Raw genomic sequence first — 20,255 nt, 5'->3', positions numbered from 1 at the left:
TACGCAAACAACATAACATTTTCAAAATTATACGCGGGAACGACGGCCAAACTTAACATTGAGTACGCCACCAGATAGCAGCTTTAACTATACGCCGGAAAAAGCCGAACGGAAACGACGTAAAAGAATGCGACGGCCGCTCGTGCATTCGTGGATCGTCGAAAATAGCTAATTTTATGACGGGAACGCCACCTAGCAGACGTCGAAAAATTGCATCTAAGATCCGAAGGCGTACGAAGACGTACGCCTGTCGGATCTAACCCAGATGCTGTAGTGTCTCTAGATACACCGGCGTACTTTCTTTGTGGATCTACCCCATAGTCTGTGAGTTTTCTGGACAATAAAAGCCATTGCAGAATTTGTATTAATAAACCTTGCATGTACAAAAAAGTGTAGAAGTTCAGTATGAGATATAAATGCAATGTTCTTTGTTCTTGTTATTTTGCATATTATTATATTATATAATCAATATTTTTTTCCATAAAAGACAACCTCGATATCAAGAAAGCATGTTTTCTGTATAACCTAAAGCCTAGGGGGCCTTGATCTTGGTCTGCATTAATGAACACTTTAGCTCTTTCATATTGGAAAGTCTAATAATTTTAGTGAGTCCCTGTCTGCTAGAGTTGACTTGAGATAAGAGAAGATCAGCTGGGCACAACCAGAAAGAAGAGCCTACATATGTAGTGAGCACATGTGTACTCTCCTATGTGCTCAAATAATTAGTTGCTGCGCTTAGATAAAAGGTTAAAACAAGGTATTTTAAATACACCCTGATACAGTGCATCCGGAAAGTTATCTTTAAATGGATTAAATTCATAATTTTCCAAAATTCTACAAACAATACCCCATAATGACAAGGTGAAAGAAGTTTGAAATCTTTGCAAATTTATTAAAACATTTTAAAAAATCACATGTACATAAGTATTCACAGCCTTTGGAAAAAGGGGGAGAAGAGCGCGCATACACTAAAATACACATAAAATTTTAATAAACCAATATGTGCAATGAGGGTGCACTCAATAAATAAGTTCATTCAAAAATGTATTTCTATTCAGTGAATATTATCTAAATATTTAAACTAAAAATGTCCATGTGTGAATCGTGAAGTATTCAGCTCCCAAAGAGACACAGGATCTTCAATCAATGATGTGTTACAGCATATAGTATCGCAAACTGCTTACCAGATTTGTAGGATCTCACTAAGTGGAGATCAAAAACGCTCATGCATCAGCCTGCTGGCACGAAGGGAGTCCAACTGCAGTCTTCTAACAAGAGGCGATGTATCCCCGGCTACCAAAACGGACCGCCACAAGAGGCTTTGTTCCAAGAATCGCTCCTTAGTTGGGAAGTGTATAGAACATCTCGGTCAATACAGAACAGAAGAAGGCTTCATGGTGTAGTATTTTCCGAAAAAAGGTTTATTTTTCACATGGATAACACAGGCTTTCACATCCAAAGCCTGTGTTATCCGTGTGAAAAATAAACATTTCAGCCAAACTTTTTCCATTTACGAATGATGGAGGCCACTGTGCTCATTGAGACCTTCAATGCTGCAGAAATTGTTCTGTACCCTTCCCCAGATCTGTGCCTCGGTGTAATCCTGTCTTGGGTGTCTACAGACAATTCCTTGGACTTCATGGCTTGGTTTGTGCTCTGACATGCACTGTGGGACCTTATATAGACAGGTGTGTTGCTTTTCAAATCATGTCCAATCAACTGAATTTACCACAGGTGGCCTCCAATCAAGTAGAAACATCTCAAGGATGACCAGTGGAAACAGGATGCACCAGAGTTCAATTTTTAGTGTCATGGCAAAGGCTGTGAATACTTATGTACATGTGATTTTTTTTTTTATAAATTTGCAAAGATTTTAAACAAACTTCTTTCACGTTTTTATTCTGGAATATTGTTTGTAGCATTTTGAGGAAAAAATTAATTAATTTTAAAATAAGACGAACAAAAAAAAATGTGGAAAAGCGCTGTGAATACTTTCCGGATGCACTGTATTATCTTTTACACAAACCTGATATTTTCGAGTATATTACAGTATATCTAATAACTTTAAAGAGACCTTGCCTTTCTTTAATCACTGGAGGAAAATTCTCTTGATGCTGCTTGTATATCTGTATAGTTATTATCTTGTGCAACCTGGGGTCCATAAATCCTTGGGTGTTCGGCATGCTGGAGGAAATTTGCACACCAAGTCATCCTGGGACTCTATGCTACTCAGATGCTCAATTGGAAAGAGAAACTGACATGTAGGTACTTGGAAGTGCCTGCTATGTACTATTACACATGCATGGAGCTTTTAGGAGACTTATGCCGCGTACACAGGACATTCCGACAACAAGACCAATGGATTTCTTTCCGACAGATTGTTCGCTCAAACTTGTCTCAAATGTTGTCGGAAATTCCGAACATCAAGAACGCGGTCAGGTACAACACCACGACGAGTCGAGAAAAATTAAGTTCAATGATTCTAAGCATGCGTCAAATTGATTCTTAGCATGCGTAGGATTTTTGTGCGTCGGAATTGCATACAGACGATCAGAATTTCCGACAAGAACCAGCTCTCAAACATTCCGACAGCAAATGCCCGATGGAGCTTAGACACTGTCGGAATATCCGACCAAAAGCTCACATCGAACATTTGTTGTCAGAAATTCCGACCGTGTGTACGCGTCATGAGAAGACGTTTAAACTATTCTAGGGTTATCTGTTGACATACCTTCTTTTTTTTCAGATTGTATTTGTAGATGATGTGAACATGCCCGCCAGAGAGGTCTATGGTGCCCAACCTCCTGTGGAATTGCTGCGTCAGTGGTTAGATCATTGGAACTGGTATGATCTGAAAGACTGCTCAATGATCAAATTAACTGACATACAAATCATGTGTGCTATGGGACCAGCAGGTAATTTAATAAGTAGGACATGTGTGACTAAGTTGCTAAAATGTAAGTAAGGTTTAAAATATGTTATAGATGCCCTGTATTGGTAGGTGTTCCTGAACCATGTATATGTATATACTCCAGCAGGTGGTGGAGGGAAGAAGAATAGTCCTGTAAGCTACATAAGCTACTATGGCTAGTGTAAGGTCTCTGTGTACTGACTCCTTACTTATATTACCCATCAAAGAAATTAGATAATTTACATGCATGAAATTAATGAGAAATTATGGCAATTGTGTGTTTTCTACAGTACTTATCAGTGCCTTGACGTTTAATTCGGTCACGGGGATTAAAATACAGATACCTTGGTTGCTGGCTGTTTTTTGCCTTTAAAAATTACTAGTGAAACTTGTAAGAAAAAACAACCACATGATCAGACAGAGGGTAGTTTTAACTTAAATTTTACTAAACAGGCATACAGTAAGATTAACAATGCAAAGTCAAAACTGGCAAAACGGTATGCATACAGTACAGAACGATGCTGAATCGATCAATAAACCTTTACAGACAGGAGCTCATAAGAGCAATGTCTCTGCAACTCAGGACACCAGGTGGCATTACAGAACAGTCTCTCTAATGCTCTATAGCCACAGATACTAGAGAAGGACCACAGTTAACAGTACAGTACATAAACTGCGGTTTAGCCCCTTTGACAGTGTCTCTCACAGTGAAGTCCAGAGTAGGTCTGGGTACAAAGACAAACAGCTGGAGGGATCTCTAAGCTGGCACCACAGGTGAGCAACTGGAGGAGTCCCAGGGCTGGTAACCCAGGCAGATGCTTAGAATCAAAGGGCCAACCCACATGAAGTGCAGTGCCTCTGGTAGCAACTAGTGAAGCGCTCTCTGCATTGGTTTGTTCTTCCTCGGGGGCTGCATGCTATTAATCTCCAGCCCTGTTACCCAAACTATGGGACTTGCAGTGGAGGACCAAATTACTGGATGCAGAGCACATGCCCAGCCACCTGTGCTACATCAGGCAAGAAATGTATCCCCTGCAAGTGTCTAAAAGTCAAAGGGCTTGTAAGAGCAGGTATTTGTAGGAAAAGGGGCACTTTACTACACTAATAAATCCTAAATATTTTAAAATATCACATTTAAAGTGGAAGAAAAGATTAACTTTGACTATTCTTTAAAACATTCCCTCCTCCCTCCTTCTCCTACCTATCCTGCATACCCTGTATAAAAAAGTTTCTAACTGGAAGTTTCCAGCTCCCCTATGTCAGAGAGCAGCTACTGATGAGAAGAGGAGGGAGCACAGACAATGGCTGCACCATAGGACCCTATGGGTGATGTCACATCTCTGGGAATTTACAGCAGTTGTCAAGAGGTCCCTTAAACATTTGAATGGACTGCTGTACCTACAAGAAATCGGGGTAAAAAACTGCTGGGGTTTGCTTGCAGATAGCAAATGTGTGCGATTATGCTCGAGTTCCCGAAACGCACATACTGTATGTGAACCTACACTTAGACTTTAGTAAAAGCTTAATGGAATAAGTACAGTATATATATTACAGTGCGGGATACTAGCAAATGCCTTAAAAACATTCTAGTCCAATATTTATGCTGCTGCTACTGTAAAAAAAAATCATTTTATAGATGGTTCAAATAAGATATAAACACACAGAAACCTTACACTATCCATAGATGCGTATGTAGCTTAGAGAATGAAATTTTTTTTTTTATTGATTTATTAGATTTGGCTGGGTAAAGAATTAGAGAATGTTCACTTAGCAAACTGAATGTCCAAATATGTGCACAGGGATTAAAAAAAAGATTTTGCCTTGCACATAATATGATGATTATAGTCAACTATGCCTAATTTCATTAAGAGAATGTTTTTTCTTAAAGCAGTCAAGCTTTGAATTTTTTCCTGTGAATGCTGTGTAATTTTTTAACAGGGAACCGTATGGCCCCGTACACACGACCGAGTTTCTCGGCAGAATTCAGCCAGAAACTCGATCGGAGCTGGATTCTGCCGAGAAACCCGGCCGTGTATACACTTTCGGCCGAGGAAACCGACGAGGATCCAAATTGAGAACATGCTCTCTATTTCCTCAATAGTCAACGGGGAAACTTGGCTCGCCGAGATCCTCGGCGGCTTCACAATGAACTCGACGAGCAAAACGATGTGTTTTGCCCATCGAGTTCCTCGGACGTGTGTACGGGGCCTATGGATTATGAAGTAGTTTAGAAGAAAAAATGTCCTAAGAGTCTAGTTCTGAAGTACACCTGTGCTTTGCCCCTGCAGGGTAAATGCTTACCCCTCTGCATGTTCTTACAATCTGTTTGCTCCCCACCACACCATTGGCCAGGACAGAAAGAAGTGACGCACAGAGCACAGGGATCAAAAATGCATAACTCACAGGGAGCAGGCTTTAGGAGTGTGTAACACACATAATACGGGGGACAGAAGTACATAATACACATTGTAGGGATCAGGAATGCACAACACGCAGAGCTCTGGGGTGTGTAACACACAGAGTACAGGGGTCAGGAAAGTGTAATGCTAAGGTCAGTAGACAGAGTATAACAGAAAATGACCTCTCTCCCCAAGTCAGTATTCCCCCAAATACAAATATCTATTCCAGTTCACCTCTCCCTGTCCCCTCCCACTAGTACAGATCTCCCCAAGTACAGTTCTCTTTTAAGGTAACCTGCTGGCAGCCTGGTGTATAGCTTTGTATGAGTAAAGCACAGGTTTACCTTAAAGTGGTTCATATGCAGTTTTTCTATGTTTCTGAATGCGATCATGTAGTATTTACAATGTCATTTTTACATACAGTATTAAAGGAAGTGCATGATAAGAGAAATATGGAAGGTGTTATTGTTGAGCTCCTTCTGAAAACCCATAATCTCCAAAACTGTAAAAAAAAAGAAAATTGCTAAATTCCTCCAATCCCTCCCGCAGTGCTATTGTGTTTTGCTAGGGGAGGGGGTGTTTATGGGGAGCCTCCGCAGCCGGCAGGGCACAATGATCACTGCTAGCAGTTATGACCACCAGCAGTGATCGCATACAAAAAATCCAACAGGCTGGGTGTACTGATGTCGATCAATGGATCAGCTACAGTACAACCAGTGTGCCCAGAGATGGATCTAAATTAGTTTGGTTCTTGCTGAACTGGCCGAGTGTTGATCCATTAATGGTCAGCTTTAGGCCCCTTTCACACATGTGGACCGTATGTCCGCTTTTTCATCCATCCGTTTACCTCCGCTGACACTTGTTCCCATCAGTGTCCGCAATGTTCCGATTCTGCAAACGGAGGAAAATCCTATTTTTCCATCCCTCTGCAGAGCAGATCGGGTGAACACGGACAGACGGTCTGTGTTCATCCGATCCCCCCATAGGGGAGAGAGGAGATCTGACAGGGTTGTCCCTGCACAGTGTGCAGGGACCGCCCTGTCAGCTGCTGGCTCAGGAGAGATCAACGAAGCGATCCCCGCTGAGCAAGCGGATACACATGTATGGACCCTCACGGGATCCGTACATTTGAAAGGGGCCTTAGTCAAAGAGTCTGTCAGAACTCCTGATATGTATCCCTTTTCTCTGTCAGCATTGACACCTGGGGGTGAGCGTGATAGCCAGACAACTAGCATTTTCAGTAGAGGTGAACAATGACATGGAATATTACCCCTTAAACAAGTGCCCTTTTTTTTTTAAGTATAGAGTTAACATAAAATGATCAGATAATAGTGTTATAGTACAGTTATCTACTATATTTTTATCATGCTTATATCATTGCTGTCTAGGTGGTGGAAGAAATGTTATAACACCACGATTCCTAAGGCATTTCAATACAGTTACAATTAATGAATTTGACGATAATTCAATGTATACAATATTCTCCAGAATACTGGACTGGCATCTTTCAATAAGGTAAGCATCCTCTATATAATTAAAAAAAAAAAAACATTTATTATCTGGCAACTCTGAATTGAAAATGCTCACCCAAATATAGACTCATGGCACCTAACTTCTCTGTAAAAGACATTCTAAGCACCCTAGGCAACTTTCTCACTGGGTAGAGGAGAAAGGTTTTTTTTTTTGTTGTTTTCCGTCTACCCTCTTCTTCCTTCGTCTTTAGCCCCTTCAGTCCTATTCTCTCTTCTTTCTTCTTCCTTTTCTCATTTTGTATTACCTCCTCTCTCTTTTCTTAGCAAGTCCTTTTAATTCCCAACAGCTTTCTTTTCCTGCTATCAATTTTGATGTCTTTCATAATAATCAAACTTCTTCCCTTAATAACACCCTAGATTGCATCCAGCCTGACAATGCCTCTGGTGGCAGTTGGTCTTGTCTTGGTATCTCAGCCATCCTACTCTTCAGCCATATAAACCCTCAACCTTAGAGAGCAAATTGTGCAAACAAATATTTAGCTTAAATGTATTTCTTAACCAGTTAAGCCCCAGACCATTAGGCAGCCTAATGACCAGTGGATATTTTACAATTTGGCACTGCGCTGCTTTAACTGGTAATTATGCGGTCATGCAATGATGTACCCAAACAAATAGAGCTTTCTTTTGATGGTATTGGATTGCCTCTGCGATTTTTATTTTTTTGCGATATAAACAGAAAAAGACTGAAGATTTTGAAAAAAAAAAATATTTTCTACTTTTTGTCATAAGAAAGATCTAATAAACTAAATTCTAGACATACATTTCGGCCAAAATGTATTCAGCCACATATCTTTGGTAAAAAATGTCAATAAGCGTATATTTATTGGTTTGCGCAAACGTTATAGTGTCTACAAACTAAGGTACATTTTTTGGAATTTACACATCTTTTAGTTTATGACTGCCTATATCATTTCTTGAGGTGCTAAAATGGCAGGACAATGCAAACCCCCCCCCCCCAATGACCCCATTTTGGAAAGAAGACACCCCAAGGAAATTGCTGAGAGGCATGTTGAGCCCATTGAATATTTAATTTTTTTGTCCCAAGTGACTGAATAATGGCAAAGATTTTTTTTTACAAAAAGTTGTCACTAAATGACATATTGCTCGCACATGCAAGGCCGTCTTTAATGTTGATTGGACCCTGGGCAAACATTTTCTTGGGCCCCCCCCATGCAATTTTGCTCTCCACCTGCTCTGAGTCATACAATAAATATCAGCTAGACTTAAAACCAGATCAGGCAGTGATTGCGATTGGTTGCCAGAGGTTACAGCAGATCATTACCACTTACTGACTGATTGCTAGAGGTTACAGCACACATTACAGCTCACTGATTAGATGCTAGAGGTTACAGCACATGATTTATTTTTGTTGATTGGTTGCTAGAGATTACAATACAGTAATATTGCTCACTAATTGGTTTCTAGAAGTAACAGCACATCATCTCTTCACGGCAGAGGGGCATGATATACATATAAATGCCGGGGGAAAGGGAATAGCCGCTCCAGGTGGGAACCCAAGTGAATATCCTCCATTGCAGACAACTCAGGTGCAGGCAATGCACTTATCAAAGCAGGAACAAAGATTGTCTCTGGACAGCCGCACTCTGAACAAATTGTAGCTTTTTATTAAAAGAAGGACTACAAGTCACAGCAAAATAAAATAAAACCTGCCACTGACGCATTTCGCATTGAAACTAGTGCTTAGTCATAGCTAAGTTTCAGTGCGAAACGCGTCAGTTATTTACATATGAATGCCACCGCTATTTACATATGAATCACTGTTATTTACACAACAATAGGTAAGAACTAGGCATCATTTGTAGCAGCACTTCACATTGTGATATCAGGACACAGCACAGGACTAAAACTTCAAGGGACAAGGAAATTTAAACCGGGATAGTTGGCAAGTATGAAGCAGCTGCTTTGGGCCCCACAACAATGACAGAGCCCAGGGCAGCTTCCCCTTTTGCCCTACCTTAAAGACGGCCCTGCGCACATGCCATGGTTATATGTGACCCAAAATGCACCCCAAAATATATTTTTGCTGCTTCTCCTGAGTACAGGATACCACATGTGTGGGACTTTTTGGGAGCCTAGCCGTGTACGGGACCCCAAAAACCAATCACCGCCTTCAGGATTTCTAAGGGCGTAAATTTTTGATTTCACTCCTCACTACCTATCTCAGTTTTGAAGGCCATAAAATGCCAAGATGGCATAAACCCCCCCAAATGACCCCATTTTGCAAAGTAGACACCCCAACTATTTGCTGAGAGACGTGTTGAGTCCATGGAATATTTTATATTTTGCCACAAAATGCAGGAAAATTACAAACTTTTTTTGCACAAAGTTGTCACTAAATGAGATATTGCTCAAACATGCCATGGACATATGTGAAATTACACCCCAAAATACATTCTGCTGCTTCTCCTGAGTACGGGATACCACATGTGTGTGACTGTTTGGGAGCCTAGCCACGTACTAGACCCCAAAAACGAATCACCGTCTTCAGGATTTCTAAGGGCGAAAATTTTTGATTTCATGCCTCACTACCCATCACAATTTCGAAGGCCATAAAATAGTAAGATAGCACAAAAACCCCCCAAATGACCTCATTTTGGAAAGTAGACCCCCCAAGCTATTTGCTGAGAGGCATGGTGAATATTTTGCAGCTCTCATTTGTTTTTCAAAATAAAGAAAGAAAAGAAAAATGTATTTTAGCTTTGGTGTCTACTTTCCAAAATGGGGTCATTTTGGGGGGTTTTGTGCCATCTAGGCATTCCATGGCCTCCGAAACTGTGATAGGCAGTGAGGAGTGAAATAAAAAATGTACACCCTTAGAAAGCCTGAAGGCGGTGCTTGGTTTTTGGGGTCCCGTACACGACTAGGCTCCCAAAAAGTCTCACACATGTGGTATCCGTACTCAGGAGAAGTAGCAGAATGTATTTTGGTGTGTATCTCCACATATGCCCATGTAATATTTGAGCAATATATCATTTAGTGACAACTTTGTGAAAAAAAAATTGTCTTTTTGCCGCAATTTGTGTCAAAATATAAAATATTCCTTGGACGCGACATGCTTCTCAGCAAATAGCTTGGGGTGTCTACTTTCCAAAATGGGGTCATTTGGGGGGGTTTTGAACTGTCCTGACATTTTATGCACAACATTTATGCCCTGTACACACAACCGGCAGGAAAGAAAAAAAAAGTTTTTCCCGACGGGATTCCTCTTGCATACACGCGTTCAGGCCAAATACTGCCCATCCAAAACGCGATGACGTACACCACGTATGACAGGACTATAAAGGGGAAGTTCCATTCAAACGGCACCACCCTTTGAGCTTCTTTTGCTGATCCTTGTTTAAGTAAAAGTTTGGTGAGAGACGATTCATGCTTTTCAGGCTTCGTGCTTTTCAGTCCGTTACAGCGTGACGAATGTGCTATCTCCATTACGAAGGCTAGTTTTACCAGAATGAGCGCTCCCGTCTCATACTTGATTCTGAGCATGCATGTTTTTTTCCCCTTGGAAAAGCATACACCGGAAGCTACCAGCATTTCATGATTTCGCTGGATATAAACATGTTTTCTTTTTTCCCACCGGTTTTCCCGACTGGAAAAAGTCCACCGGGAATCCCGGTGGGAAAAAAGAAAACATGTTTATATCCAGCGAAATCATGAAATGCTGGTAGCTTCCGGTTTCATAGAACAAAGAAATGATTGGAGCCATTCTGGTCTCTGATCAGCTCTATGGTCAGCTGGCGTAACCACCGGCTGCATTCTCAGGTTCTCTGTTTGGACAGGAGAGCCAGAGAAAACCATGGAAGTCAGTGGGAGTGGGGATTTTCCCTCCCACTGCTTGTAAAAGCAGTCTAGAGGCTAATTAGCCGCTAGGATTGCTTTTACATGAAAGCCGACGGCTGGCTGAAAAGAATGATACCAAGATGATACCTAAACCAGCAGACCAGTATGTTGCTGGTCCTTGTTGGGCATATATTGTTATCTTTTTTTTTTTCATGCAGTCTGTTGGCTGAATAAAAAAAAAAAGATTGCTCGGTGGGTATGCCCACCATTAGAATACCTCCCTTCATCCAACCACTTCTAATGATGGGCATACATGCACCATTTATATATGCCGAAGCATCCTCCCACAAAAGTTAGAAGCCCCCATGCTTCGGCATATATGCTGTTTTTTTTTAACTGTGGTGGTGAAATCACCTCCTACAGCGTTGGAGTCACAGCTTTATGTATCGTGGGAGCAAACACTTTTGCTGTCAAGATAAATAAATCCGTGCTTCAACTGAATGGTGTACCTGCTAAGCAAATGATAGTTAACATTAAAACAAAGTAACATTACAGTATAACAGTAAGGCCCCGTACACACGACCGAGTTTCTCGGCAGAATTCAGCCAGAAACGCGATGGCAGACGTATTCTGCCGAGAAAACCGGTCGTGTGTACACTTTTCGCCGAGGAAACCAACGAGGATCTCGTCGGGCCAAAGAGATGAACATGTTCTCTATTTCCTCGTTAGTCAATGGGAAAAGTTGGCTCGGTGAGATCCTCGGCGGCTTCACAAGGAACTTGACGAGCAAAACGATGTGTTTTGCCCGTCGAGTTTCTCGGACGTGTGTACGGGGCCTAAGACCTTACCATACCATACCTGCAAAGCAAATACAAAAAAAAACATTGTAAAAAATAAAAACATTTTTTAATACAACCTGTGCCTAAAATATATATATATATATATATGCCGAAGCATGGGGGCATCCTCCCTGCAAACGTTGGGAGCAAATCACTCCTCCACCCCTGCTGCCACAATGGTTTGGCATATATGCTCTGTGGTGGTGAAATCACCTCCTACAGCACTGGAGTCACTGGGAGGCAGAGACGTATATATACGCCAATTTGCCTGCCCGTGCCATTCTGTCGACGTATATCATTGTGCGGTGGTCGGCAAGTGGTTAAGCCTTAAGGTTTCTGTTGAACTGCCCCGCGTGTACAGCAGCCTGTCTGACAGAAGTGTCCGGCTTCTGTGGAACAGGCATGCTGGAAAACCAGCGGCTGACTGGCATGCAATCAGCGCTGGCAGCCAATGACTGGCGTGTTATGGCGGGGGGCAGTCCCCCTGTCAGAACACAATGACACAGCAGGGGAAATTAGTGTACTCACAATTCAATAGTTACTTTTGCAGTAACATCTAATACCTGTGGCCTTTTTCTGTAATAATTGAAGATCATGTTCCCTTCCTTTATTTACATTTTTTATCCAGCAAACATCTTCATGCATATGTTATATATTATTTACAATAATTTTTCTTCTGCCAAGAGTCCATACCTTGTACTGTTTGACCTTTGTCTAACATTCTGGATTATTACAATAAAAAGATTGAAACCACTGAAACACAATCAGGAACGTAATATGTATTACTTTTAAAATGAGTATATAATATCCATATACTGGCAGTTCCTCATCTCCAGTGCTCTCCATATACAGTACATTTGCAGCACTCCTGGAGCTGGAAAACATAATATATATATATCAGCAAATTACCATAATACCATTTACTTTTCCCATTCATTTGCAACATTACTTGATCTTGCACAGAATTCAGTTGAATTTTCCTTGATGCTTTTCTAGAAAAATATTATCTAAGCTTTCACTTTTATTTATTTAAAAATATATTATTATATAATACTATTATAATAATTCCAGCATTAAGAAATTACCATTAGGGTTCAGAAAGGAAATTTCTCCCTACTAATGCTAAGTTTTCTCTCCCCCTGTGACAAATGTTTTTATTTCTTTTTTTAATTAGTATCTTTTTATTTTACTTGATAAGCCTGAATTTAATGTATATGTATGCTTTTTCATCCTACGTAACTAGGTTGACATTAATTATTGTGATAGATTTTTTTAGGCTGCAATTTTGATTTAATTTGAATCATCATAAGGTGCTAGAATTTAATGCCTTCCTAATGACATTTAAAGTGATTTTAATGACTGTAAATGTCAAGTAGAAATGTTAATTTTTCTAAGCCTCATTGCAAGATCTGGTTAAAGAGCACTCAGTTTTAGCCTTAAAAACTGATGGTGTTAATTGAAGGAGTTCTAGATATTTATGAGCTACTGTAGGTTCCGCTTCTGTCTAGATACATTTGCATTTTTAGAATGAGATACTAAGACACTATCAAGGAGCTAACTTTAATCGCTTCACTTTAGATGATAATGTACTGTTCGTTGATAATAAATAATCTCAAAATAATTGCAAAATAACTCTTTCCTGTAGCTCTGTCAAAATTCCATGCCTGGCTCTGAAATCTAACTTACTAGCCAAGCTGGTTTTAACAACTCTGACAAGACCACATCCTTGGCTGACCAAACTGCTAGCTGTGGTGGAATAAATGTATCTATATTATGTAATTGTTCCTGGAGTGATTAACAAACTCAAGGAGGGTCATCATCCCCTATAATCCTGGCTAATACAATTGTTTTAACCATAGGTACCCTTTAATACAGTAGTATAGACATATTAAGCAGTCTGATACATAGGACATATTTATATCAACACGGAGGCATTCATTTTGGGGATATTATTGATATTCAACCTCTAAATTGGTGTGGATGTTCTTGGTGTAGGAGCATCAGATCAAAAGTGTGATATGTATACAGCAAGCAATACACTGCACTGAATACATAAGAAGTTCCATCTGTATACTAGTTTATGTTTTTCAAAGGTAGTTGTGCACCAAATAAGAGTAGAGTTTTACATTGGGCTGTTTAGAGATAATTGCTTTTCTTTTACCCATTAACAAAAAGGGCCATTGCATCTGTATGGCTCCAAAGTCAAAGAGGCAGGTTTTTAAAATGTCACTAAAGGCAAAACATTATTTAATTTTTTTTTACGTTTTGGATGGAGTGGAGAGAGATTAGAACACCTGTCAAGATTTATTGTTGTCTGTGCCCCGTTAGGGAGGTTCACCCCCTGTTTGTCCTGTTTACCATCGAAAATTAAAGTAAAAGGAAATCCCATAAAAGTTAGATGAAGGATGGATGGCCGCACTCCAAAAACCGTACAGGTTGTCTTTTATTAAATGAACAGCAAATACATCACCAAATCACAGCAACAGAAACAGGGGAACAGCCGACGTTTCGCAAGCCATGAATAAGCACTGATCTTGTGCGAAACGTCGGCTGTTCCCGTTTCTGTTGCTGTGATTTGGTGATGTATTTGCTGTTCATTTAATAAAAGACAACCTGTATGGTTTTTGGAGTGCGGCCATCCATCCTTCATCTAACTTTTATGCTTGCCCAGTGCACCGCCAGCACCCTTGGAATCCTGTATTAGTGTGTGACCGTATAGTAGACCCACCTGGAGCGGTGACTTTCTTTCTTCTATTCGCAAAAGGAAATCCCAAATTTGGGTAATGTCAGAACAGAACTATAGGAGAAATCTTTTAATGGGGATATTAATTCTGTTGACAACGCAGGATTCCCTTAGTTTGGAGGGATTTCCTCTCACTTCCTGCTTTTGCGACAGGAAGTAAAGGTAAATCTCCCCAATAGGACACAGGTGGCAAAAAAACTGACAGGGGTTATAACCCTCCCTTACTGTATCCAAAATGAAAAAAAAAAAAAAAAGTTTTGCCTTTAGTGACACTTTAAAGGGGACCTACAGTAATTTTTTCGACTTTCCATCTATTAAATCCTCTGCCCTTGTTGTTTTAACTTTGGATAGTAAAACATTTTTTTTCCTGCCAGTAAATACCTTATCCACTAAATGACCAGCCGCCGGCAGCCAAAGCCGATCAATTGCTCAGCTCTCGGGTGCCCTCGCCGCCATCCTCTGTGAGGGAATCAGGCAGTAAAGAGTTGCAGCTTTACTTCCCGGTTGCCTACTGCACATGCGCGAGTCGCACTGCACGTCCTCACTGGTCCCTGCTGTCTTCTGGGACATGTGTGTTTCCCAGAAGACAGCAGGGGGGAGTGGCATAACTTCCGCAGGGGTCTATGCCCAGACGTGGGTGCAAATACCTGTATTATACAGGTATCTGTACCCCCTCCCCCTGAAAGGTGCCAAATGTGACTCCGGAGGCGGGGAGGGTTCCGAAAAGCAGAGGTTCCATTTTTTGTGTGGACCCCCGCTTTAAGTGAAAATTCGTGAGACGGAGAAGACTTTCATCTCTCAATGTTGGTGTAATAAGTTTGAAACGTGCATGTTTAGCCCACCAATGAGACATTGCTAAGGAGGAAAGGAAACCTGGTGTTCCATTGTTTACCTCCTTCCAAAGATGCTAGTTCCCTGGCTGTCATGCAGTCCTTTGGCTTGATTATTTTTGAATCCACTGACCAGGATAACCTATACAAATCTGTTTCACTGACCATTTGTTAATATTGGTTCAGTGGCTCAGAGAATATTGAAGCCAAGGGATGAGAACCCAGGCAACTAGCATTTTTGGAAGGAGGTCAGCAATGGAAGCTCACATATTTTTCTTGTGACTTTGTTATTCTTAAATTATATTGTAAACCAAGGAGAACCCTGGTTTGTCTAATACTTTTTCTTAATTCTCAGGTATGTCTTCCCAAGTGAATATAGTATGCTAATACCACAAATTATACACAGTACCATGGCAGTGTACAAAGAAGCAATGAAAAATTTACTGCCCACACCTGCAAAGTCTCATTATTTATTCAATCTTCGGGACTTTTCTCGGGTAATTCAAGGAATTTGCTTGTCTCGTCCTGAAACAACTGATTCTCCTTTATTGATTAAGAGGCTGTGGGTTCATGAGGTAAGTCTAATCAATATGACTTAATTTTTCTTTTTTTTGAGAAAATTTAAAGTCAATTTATCCAAAGAAGATAAGTGAGTATTAGTTGTCTTTGTATATCTCATGGAGACTCCAGTGATGAGATCTCCCTACTTTCTAGCACACTTTGGAATCTTGGCTGTTGCAACACATTTTAATTTTCTGACTCCACCTGTAGAACTATTTATGTTATCTGTAGATAAGAAACTATTAGGTGGTACCAATCTCCAAGAGCTGTCAAAACAGAATCACTTTAGGATAACCCTGGTCAAGGTGCCACAAAACACCTGTATGTATTCCCAGGCTTCTGTATCCAAGCTACATTCACTTTTCAAGAGCTGCTATGACCCAATTGTGCTTCACACAAACAAAATTAAAGTAATACTAAAGGCTTAAAGCGACACAAAATAAAAAAATAAAAAATAAAAATAACAAACATGTTAGGCCTTGTACACACGGGCAATTATGTCCGATGAAAACGGTCCGCCGGACCGTTTTCAGCGGACATGCCCGCCCGAAGATTTCTGTATGATGGCTGTACACACCATCATACAGAAATCCGCGCGTACACGATACGCGGTGACGAGGCCGCGACAATGACGCGGCGATGTGCGCGGCCCTGGAAGTTCAATGCTTCCACGCATGCGTCGAAGTCATTCGACGCATGCGAGGGATGGCGGCCGCTCGGACATGTACGGTAAGTCTGTACAGACGACCGAACATGTCCGACGGACAGGATTCCAGCGGGCATGTTTCTAAACATGTTTAGAAACATTTGTCCGCTCGAAAACGGTCTGGTGGACAAATGTACGCTGGAAACCTGTCCGCTCGGCCGTACACACGACCGAACATGTCTGCTGAAACTGGTCCGCGGACCAGTTTCAGCAGACATGTTCGGTCGTGTGTACGGGGCCTTATAATTACCTCCTCTGTGTGGCTCGTTTGGAAAAAGTGGCCCCCGATCCACGTCTTCTGGGGTCCCTCGGCGGCTGTCAGGCGGCCTTCATGCGAGCAAACGAGCATGGTGGAAAGCTCTTGCGGGCGCGCTCCCGTGATACAGCGGCACAAATAGGCATTGGGAGCATTACACTTGTTGATTTATTAAACGTACCACATTTATAAATACATAGCAGCTCCTCAAAACAAATTTTATTTGTATTACACTACATAACATATACATGTAAAAAGACAGTAATTTTGAATAAAATCACTTAAAAGCATCCGATAAAGGCAAGAAATGTTATTATATTGTGTATGCTTTCAATGTTTCATGTTGTGCCCCTTCTAAAGCTGATCAGCTAAATTAGTATATCCGTCACTCTATTGAATTTTATCATACATAAACTTTTTCAAGATGAAGTTAAATATTTTTGGACGGATGCTGGTGGTTCAGTGGAGTGGGGATGATGGTATGGGTTTTGTAGGCAAAACATAACCCATAGCATAATCAGAAAAGCATCAAAGGTATCTATGAACAATCAAACATAGATTTAGGAACACATTTTATGTCATCGGCTTTCCATATACAGTAATGATAATAAAAAAAATATGGAAGTATATATACATAAAATGGTCAGTTATGACCTGGTTATACCCAGCACTGCTGGGTGAGTATGTCCACTACAAAATATCATATATTTTTTAATCACAATCACATAAAACTATTGAGATGCGTAAAGGAAAGTATTTCATGAGTCTATCATATAGACTCCACTGAACCACATGTATTTTATTGGGATTTTATGTGATAGACCAACACAAAGTGGCACATAATTGTGAAGTGGAAGAAAAGTTATAAATGGTTTCCAACATGTTTTACAAATATGTGAAAAGTGTGGTGTGTATTTGTATTCCTCCCCCCTGAGTCAATACTTTGTAGAACCACCTTTCACTGCAATAACAGCTGCAAGTCTTTTTTGGGGATGTCTCTACCAGCTTTACACATCATCATTGTGCTGCTGGAAGGTGAACCTCTGCCCCAGTCTCAAGTCTTTTGCAGACTCCAACAGGATTTCTTCTAAGATTGCCCTGTATTTGGCTCCATCCATCTTCCCATCAACTCTGACCAGCTTCCCTGTCCCAGCTGAACAACAGCAGCCACACAACATGATGCTGCCACCACCATGTTTCACGGTGGGGGTGGTGTGTTTTCCAGGTGATGTGCAGTGTTTGTTTTCTACCACGCATAGGGGGTTATTTACGAAAGGAAAATCCACTTTGCACTACAAGTGCACTGCAAGTGCCCTTGAAAGTGCACTTGGAAGTGCAGTCACTCTAAATCTAAGGAGTAGATCTGAAATGAGGGGAAGCTCTGCTAATTTTATCATCCAATCATGTGCAAGCTAAAATGCGTTTTTTTTTTTCCCTTGCATGTCCCCCTCGGATCTACAGCAACTTTATTTCAAAGTACACATTCAGTGCACTTTCAAGTGCACTTGCAGTGGATTTGCCTTTAGTAAATAACGCCCATAGCGTTTTCCTTTTTGGCCTCAAAGTTAAATTTTGGTCTCATCTGACCGAAGCACCTTCTTCCACATGTTTGCTGTGTCCCCCACATGGCTTCTCACACACTGAAAACACAACATCTAATGGATTTCTTTCAACAATGGTTTTCTTCTTGCCACTCTTCCATAAAGGCCAGATTTGTGGAGTGCATGACTAATGGTTGTCCTGTGGACAAATTTTCCCACCTGAGCTGTGTATCTCTGCTACTCCTATAGAGTTACCATGGGCCTCTTGGCTGCTTCTCTGATTATTGTTCTCCTTGCCCAGCCTGTCAGTTTAGGTGGACAGCTTGGTAGGGTTGCAGTTGTGCCATACTCTTTCAATTTTCGGATGATGGATTGAACAGTGCTCCGTGAGATGTCCAAAGCTTGTGATATTTTTTTATAACCAAACCCTGCTTTAAACTTCTCCACAACTTTATCCCTGAGCTGTCTGGTGTGTTCCTTGGCCTTCATGATGCTGTTTGTTCACTAAGGTTCTCTAAAAAACCTCTGAGGGCTTCACAGAACATCTGTATTCATACTGAGATTAAATTACACACAGGTGGACTCTTATTTACTAATTAGGCAACTTCTGAAGGCAATTGGTTCCACTAGATTTTAGTTAGGGGTATCAGAGTAAAGAGAATACATACAAATTCATGCCACACTTTCTACATATTTACTTGTAAAAGATGTTGAAAACCATTTATCATTTTCTTTCCACTTCACAATCATGTGCCACTTTGTGTTGGTCTATCATATAAAGTCCCAATAAACTACATTTATGTTTTTGGCTGTAACATGATAAAATGTGGAACATTTCAAGGGGTATGAATACTTTTTCAGGGCACTGTATCTATTCAAGAACCTAGGATTAAACTTGTATGCCCTAATGATCTTCCCCACTGTGCAATATCCCAAGGGTGGAGCTGATGGGACCCAGATCACAAGCTGTGTATCAGAGCTGTTGCCGGTGTCTTGTCCAGCTGGTTCCTCCATCGATATGGTTCCTGCCTCAACTGCGCAGGTGCAGTAGGAGGCCACGGAAATCTCCAAGCCTCAACAGCTGATTGTCAGCTTAGAAGAGCTCGCTCCCGCTGCCTGAAGCCTGCTTATACACTAGTACACGCCGCTCTACACAGCAAGGGGTGGATGTGATATTGAGCAGTGCTTTTTTGATTGGTTATCCACGCCGATCTATACAGCAAGGGGCGGATTTGAGACATCTATTTTATTGAGAAAAAACATCCCCCAAAGAAGGTCTGCTCAGTTTCACATTCGCCCCTTGCTGTAAAGAGCGGCATGGATAACCAATCAAAAACCACTGGTCAATACCACATTCGCCCCTTGCTGGCCCTTGCTGTGTAGAGCGGCATGTATAGAGTGTATAATCAGCCATCGGGAGCGAGCGCGTCTACAGCTGATGGACAGCTGTTCCCGCTCGGAGGTTTCTGCTGGCTCGGGAACCATATCGATGGTAGGAACCAGCTCGCCAGAACAACGGCTGCTTTTTCTACAGTGATTAATGTTTTAGGTGTTACATTGTTAGTGCTAGGTAAAACATAAACAACGTTAGGTCAACAAAGATAGATACATTATAATTAACCACAACTGTCACTGGGAAGCTAATTACAGTGGAATTTCTAATATTAGAGCTGCTAAAACAAACCTGAAAATAGAAAATAAGTTGTTTTCATTTAGAGGTGTTAAGTATTATTCTTGTGTGGTTGGGAGAACAATCATAGACTTGGGATTTAGAAACAATTACAATTAGTTATTTCTTTAAATCAACCACTGAGATATATTTATTTTAAAAGCTGCCTATAGAAGCATACATTCAGAAGCAATCCCGGCAGAAGTGAGTGAATATGCAAAGTTTGAGCTGGCTTTTTCCCTAGATTCAAACATGTAAAATTCTGTGACTGCATAGAAAAATACCTTTGCATGGACTTGCCAGCATTCATAGAGTGTTTGAAGCCAGGAGCACACTTATATTTTACAAAGGGGAACTTTAGTTAGAAAGTGAAGTCCATCTAGATCAGTTTAGGCTGGCAGGTATAGTTATGTAGAACATTAAAAACAAGTGCCTATACTGTTTAAAATCCAGTAACACTGTTTTGCCCC

The 20,255-nt window shown here is 40.9% G+C and overlaps 1 protein-coding gene across 1 annotated transcript in view; it reads left to right on the top strand.

Annotated features, from left to right (window-relative positions):
• Positions 1–20,255, top strand: part of DNAH7 (dynein axonemal heavy chain 7) — a 438,794-nt gene that overhangs the window by 229,886 nt on the left and 188,653 nt on the right. Inside the window, exons 37-39 of the mRNA XM_040357086.1 lie at positions 2,747–2,915; positions 6,699–6,825; positions 15,408–15,627. Coding sequence (XP_040213020.1) covers positions 2,747–2,915; positions 6,699–6,825; positions 15,408–15,627 — 516 coding nt within the window. The remainder of the gene's footprint in view (positions 1–2,746; positions 2,916–6,698; positions 6,826–15,407; positions 15,628–20,255) is intronic.

This window comes from Rana temporaria, chromosome 6 (assembly GCF_905171775.1).
Source record: "Rana temporaria chromosome 6, aRanTem1.1, whole genome shotgun sequence".
NCBI lineage: Eukaryota > Metazoa > Chordata > Amphibia > Anura > Ranidae > Rana > Rana temporaria.
This window is presented reverse-complemented; position numbering and strand designations above follow the sequence as displayed.